The sequence below is a fragment of the Brassica oleracea genome, chromosome C7 (assembly GCF_000695525.1).
Source record: "Brassica oleracea var. oleracea cultivar TO1000 chromosome C7, BOL, whole genome shotgun sequence".
Classification (NCBI taxonomy): Eukaryota; Viridiplantae; Streptophyta; class Magnoliopsida; order Brassicales; family Brassicaceae; genus Brassica; species Brassica oleracea.
Genome location: NC_027754.1, coordinates 27,257,683 through 27,262,640, shown reverse-complemented (window position 1 = coordinate 27,262,640; position 4,958 = coordinate 27,257,683). Strand labels below are relative to the sequence as shown.

Sequence of the window (4,958 nt, the reverse complement as noted above, 5' to 3'; positions counted from 1 at the left end):
CCAGTATTTTGAGTATTGGATATACCATCTTCAACTTGCATATACCATCTTCAACAGATTAAAAATAGATAAACATTACTAAAACCAAACATTAGAAGTACATGTATCATCAACCATTTCTATTCTTTATGCTTTATCTCAATGATTATTTTTACTTCTGAAAATATCTGTAGTAAAGATAAACACAAGAGGTTACTACTTAGTTGGAGCTACAAATTAAACTAGTAATATATAATCCTTGAAGTGTAGCCTTCAATAAACATGCAAACATTTAATTAAAACCGCCCATTACCTCTCCTTTGTCGCTAGTTAAGAGCCAGATTGCCCCTTTCTTTGACTTTATTCTAATTAAAAAACATATTATAGTAATATAAGTAATTAACGATGGCTAATTCTGGTCAAAATCTCACGCGCTACTTTTTTTCTTCCCCTGCATGGTGTTCGACACATGCGCTCGTCACTCTCATTCAAATGAGCTGGCTCAACAAAAAAGAAGTTCCTTTTAGGAAACTCCCAGTCACTCTTATGTCTCTCTCCCCTCCACTGCCTATAAAACCAAATCATCTCTCCCACTTGATTCTCCATTTCAAACAAACCTCCATTAGAGAGAATCCACAAAGATATTTCAAGTGACGAATTGGGTTTTGATCAAATACTTAAATTAATGGATTTCTCCGGCATGTTCCTCACTTTCTTTGTGGCGGCTCTGTTTCTCTGTTTGCTCCGGCTAATAACCTCCGTCGCTGGATTCCGCCGTAGCTCCTCCTCGCAACTCCCTCTTCCTCCGGGAACAATGGGTTATCCTTACGTCGGAGAAACATTCCAGCTTTACTCGCAAGACCCTAATGTGTTCTTCGCATCAAAACAAAGAAGGTCATACTTTGCACACAATCAAAAAAAAAAAAAACTAAATTTGAAATTTTCTGTCTGAAACAGAAAAGTTGACTTTTATTTATTTATTACATGGTAAAACAGATACGGTTCGGTGTTCAAGACTCATGTATTAGGATGTCCCTGTGTGATGATCTCGAGCCCTGAAGCAGCGAAATTCGTATTGGTTACCAAGTCTCATTTGTTTAAACCAACTTTTCCGGCGAGCAAAGAGAGGATGCTTGGAAAGCAAGCCATCTTCTTCCACCAAGGAGATTACCATGCTAAACTCAGAAAGCTCGTCTTGAGAGCTTTCATGCCTGATTCAGTCAGGAACATGGTCCCTAACGTTGAATCAATCGCTCAAAAATCCCTCAGTTCTTGGGATGGAACTCAACTCAACACTTACCAAGAAATGAAAACAGTAAGCCCCCCACATCTTTTGTCACTCTTGTCTTAAAAACAGAGTATCCTCTGTTTCTATTTCTGTTTCTGTCTCTGACTCGATCTTTATGTATCAACAGTACACTTTCAATGTGGCGTTGATCTCAATACTCGGAGAAGACGCAGTCTTGTACAGAGAAGATCTGAAACGATGCTACTACATTCTTGAGAAAGGTTACAACTCGATGCCGATCAATCTCCCGGGAACACTATTCCACAAAGCCATGAAAGCTCGCAAGGAGCTAGCTCAGATCCTTGCTAACATCTTATCTAAAAGAAGACAAAACCAGTCTACGCACAAAGATCTTCTCGGATCATTCATGGAAGACAAAGAAGGGTTAACCGATGAGCAAATCGCCGACAACATAATCGGAGTTATTTTCGCGGCAAGAGACACTACCGCGAGTGTGCTGACGTGGATCCTCAAGTACTTAGCAGATAATCCAAATGTCCTAGAAGCTGTCACTGTAAGTACATGTTTTTTTTCTAAAAAGGACACTTATGGAAGTCTCATGAAGGAGTGGCAATTTCATAAGTTAATGAGGTTTTTTGTTGGGTAAAACAGGAAGAACAAATGGCGATAAGGAAAGAGAAAAAGGAAGGAGAGGGTCTCACTTGGGAAGACACAAGGAAGATGACACTTACTTCTAGAGTCGTCCAAGAGACAATGAGAGTTGCTACAATCTTATCTTTCACATTTAGAGAAGCTGTAGAAGATGTCGAATATGAAGGTATGTACAAACATACGTATATTTGATCATGTCTATACCAATATGTTACATGTGACTTATGCTAAGTAACATGGTTTCTACAGGATACTTGATACCAAAGGGATGGAAAGTATTGCCGCTATTCAGAAACATTCATCACAATGCTGATTTCTTTTCGGATCCCGGAAAATTTGATCCATCGAGATTTGAAGTTGCACCTAAGCCGAATACATTCATGCCATTTGGGAATGGGATCCATTCATGTCCGGGCAACGAGTTAGCTAAACTTGAAATCTCCATTCTAATCCATCACCTCACCACTAAGTACAGGTTAGTTACAAATCATTATAGTTATTTTTGATGTAGACGTGAAACAAAGTTGGATTAATCTTCTTTTGGAAAGATTTTTTTTTCTTATGAGTGGTTTCTTGATAATTTTCAGGTGGTCAATCGTAGGACCAAGTGACGGAATTCAATATGGACCGTTTGCTCTTCCTCAGAATGGACTGCCTATTACTTTGGAACGAAAACCAGAGATTGACGTATGAAAATAGTTACAAAGATAGCTTTCTTAGATTAGAAAGTATGGGATTCTTACCATATTAAGAGATCAAATATACAAAATGAGAAGAGAACAAGATGGAAAAATCCAAACGGAACTCTCAAGTGTACATAGATTTCAGTTATATTCTATTTTATAGAAAATTTGGTTTAGGTTTAGGTAATGTAGAGAATTAAAAAGGTTATAGAGAAGTTTAGTGTTTTTCTGTTCTTTTCTGTGTCATTTTTCTCAAATTGTAATTTGTTTTTGCTATCGATGTATGTATATCAGTTTATGGAATGCTCAAAGCAAGTTTCCAACAAAATTTGCAGTTGTCAACAAATTATTGTTTTATAACTAATTTTGTTAACGTCTTTTATCATGCTTATAACAAAATGCTAACTAAACTTTTCATGTATGATATTTTGTGTACAAAAATCATAAAACAAAGCGTTGAGTATATCACTGAAACTTAGTTTTTTTTTAAAGTATATTACTGAAATTGCAGGACTGATGTAAGTAAAACTTTATCAACTGTAAGTAAACAATTTTTACTGCACAAACAAAAAAAAAAAGAAGGATATTTGGCGTATTCGAATCTGATGATCAAGGTCGTAGGTAGTTTAGGTTGATGTTAATTGACACAAAAAATACCTTTGGAGTATGTAATCACCTTTTAAAATTTGCAGTATAAACATATGGCATGACATCAACCAGTAAGTCATGGCCAATTGTTTAGCCATTCACTTGGTTACTTTTTTGTTCTACATTTCACTTAGTTGCTTTTTTTGGTTCTACACTTCTACCGTTCACTTTTTTACTTTTATTTTGGTTCTACCATTCACATGGTTACTTGTATAATACTTTAACTACTCTCTCTATATTATATTAAATGTCATTTTAACACTTTTTGTTACAAAAAATACCATTTTAGAATTTTAATGCAATTTTCATTTTAATATTAATTATAAATGCATTGATTTTATAAATAATTTCATTTATTTGAAATACTATTAGTTAAATATGTGTAATTAATAAAGAGATAAAATGTATTTCAATCATTTTTTACATTTGTGTGAAAAATAAGAGAGTATTATATAAATAATAAACTACCTGGTCAAAAGAATTTAAATACCTTTTATGGAAAGTAAATACAAAATCAACGACAGCTGGAGTTACATAATTTTGAATAATTTTATTAAATAGCTAAAAGCCGAATCCATTCTAATCTTTTCACTTTTTCAGGGGCGACTTTGACCATAAGTCGTGAATTATGAGCCAGCCCAGTCAAATGTGATTTTTTTTTTTTGGTAAAATAAATGTGATTATATTTTGTTACAAGAATGCGGATATTCTCGTTTAGATGACTAATTATAATCAGTCATCACAATAAAAATTTCTTAAAAATATACAGCTGTAATTTTGTTCTTTAATCTAAGGATCACTAAGTCTTTTCTTAATCTTTCTGAAAGATATTTACCAAAGTCAAATTCTAGTGTTCATATACAATACAGTATAACATCTTTAAATTAATACTCTATAAATTAATATACACTAAAAATTTCTATAAAATAATATAATTTCATAGTTTCAAATTGAGTTTTTGGTTCAATTAGTATATCGATAAATTAATATCTCTATAAATTAATAAAAAAATTATAGTTTTGGTGTAATCCTAACATTATTAATTTACTGTACATTGTTGAGGTGATAACGTCGCCTTTACTAGCGGATCCAAGCAAATACTACTATTAGTATAGCGGATCTAATTCATTCTAATTTGAGCGAGCGAGAATAATATAGGTGTTTTTATATGTGTTAGATTAGGGCTGGGCAAATAAACCGAACCCGATCCGATAAAAATGAATCCGGACCGATCCGAACCCGGCATAAATACCGAATGGATCTTGTTTTATCGTATTTCGGGTTATGAGTATCGTCTGAACCGAACCTGAACCTAAATGAATACCCAATAGAACCCGAAACATTCAAAATTTCCAAAAAGAACTTGTACCAAACATGATCTCAATTCCTAATATGTATTCAAAATATATTGAACATCTAAAATAATTATCTATTATATGAAGATTGATGGTTGAAGAAGGCGGTTGAAGGTTGAAGTTTTTAGATTTTGGTTTTGTTTTCATTGAATAATGTTTTTCATTTCATGAGAACTTGGTTTTCGTTTTATGCTTTCATTTTTTTGGTTTTCGTTTTATTTTTTCATTTATTTGGTTTTCTTTCGATCAATAACTATGTTTACCTTTCACTTGATTTTGAATGATCACATTTGATGTTCCTTTCTTTTTTTTGAACCGAAATATGTACAAGTCAAGTATTTTAAAACTAAAGAACCGATTTCACTTACTTTTTGGTTACAAAGTAGATATAAA

The 4,958-nt window shown here is 33.2% G+C and overlaps 1 protein-coding gene across 1 annotated transcript; it reads left to right on the top strand.

Annotated features, from left to right (window-relative positions):
- The first annotated feature begins 544 nt into the window (after positions 1–544).
- LOC106304342 (abscisic acid 8'-hydroxylase 3-like) lies at positions 545–2,877 on the top strand. Its single transcript, XM_013740749.1, has 6 exons — positions 545–873; positions 976–1,294; positions 1,395–1,781; positions 1,880–2,045; positions 2,129–2,354; positions 2,467–2,877. The coding sequence occupies exons 1-6, from the start codon at positions 665–667 to the stop codon at positions 2,570–2,572; spliced, it is 1,413 nt and encodes a 470-aa protein (XP_013596203.1). The 5' UTR covers positions 545–664; the 3' UTR covers positions 2,573–2,877.
- The last annotated feature ends 2,081 nt before the right edge of the window (positions 2,878–4,958 follow it).

Excerpts from the sequence above, each read along its gene's own strand:
- LOC106304342 (XM_013740749.1), top strand. The coding sequence starts at position 665 with ATGGATTTCTCCGGCATGTTCCTCACTTTCTTTGTGGCGGCTCTGTTT. Across the intron at positions 874-975 it reads TTCGCATCAAAACAAAGAAG|ATACGGTTCGGTGTTCAAGA; the intron begins GTCATACTTTGC and ends ATGGTAAAACAG. Across the intron at positions 1,295-1,394 it reads CTTACCAAGAAATGAAAACA|TACACTTTCAATGTGGCGTT; the intron begins GTAAGCCCCCCA and ends ATGTATCAACAG.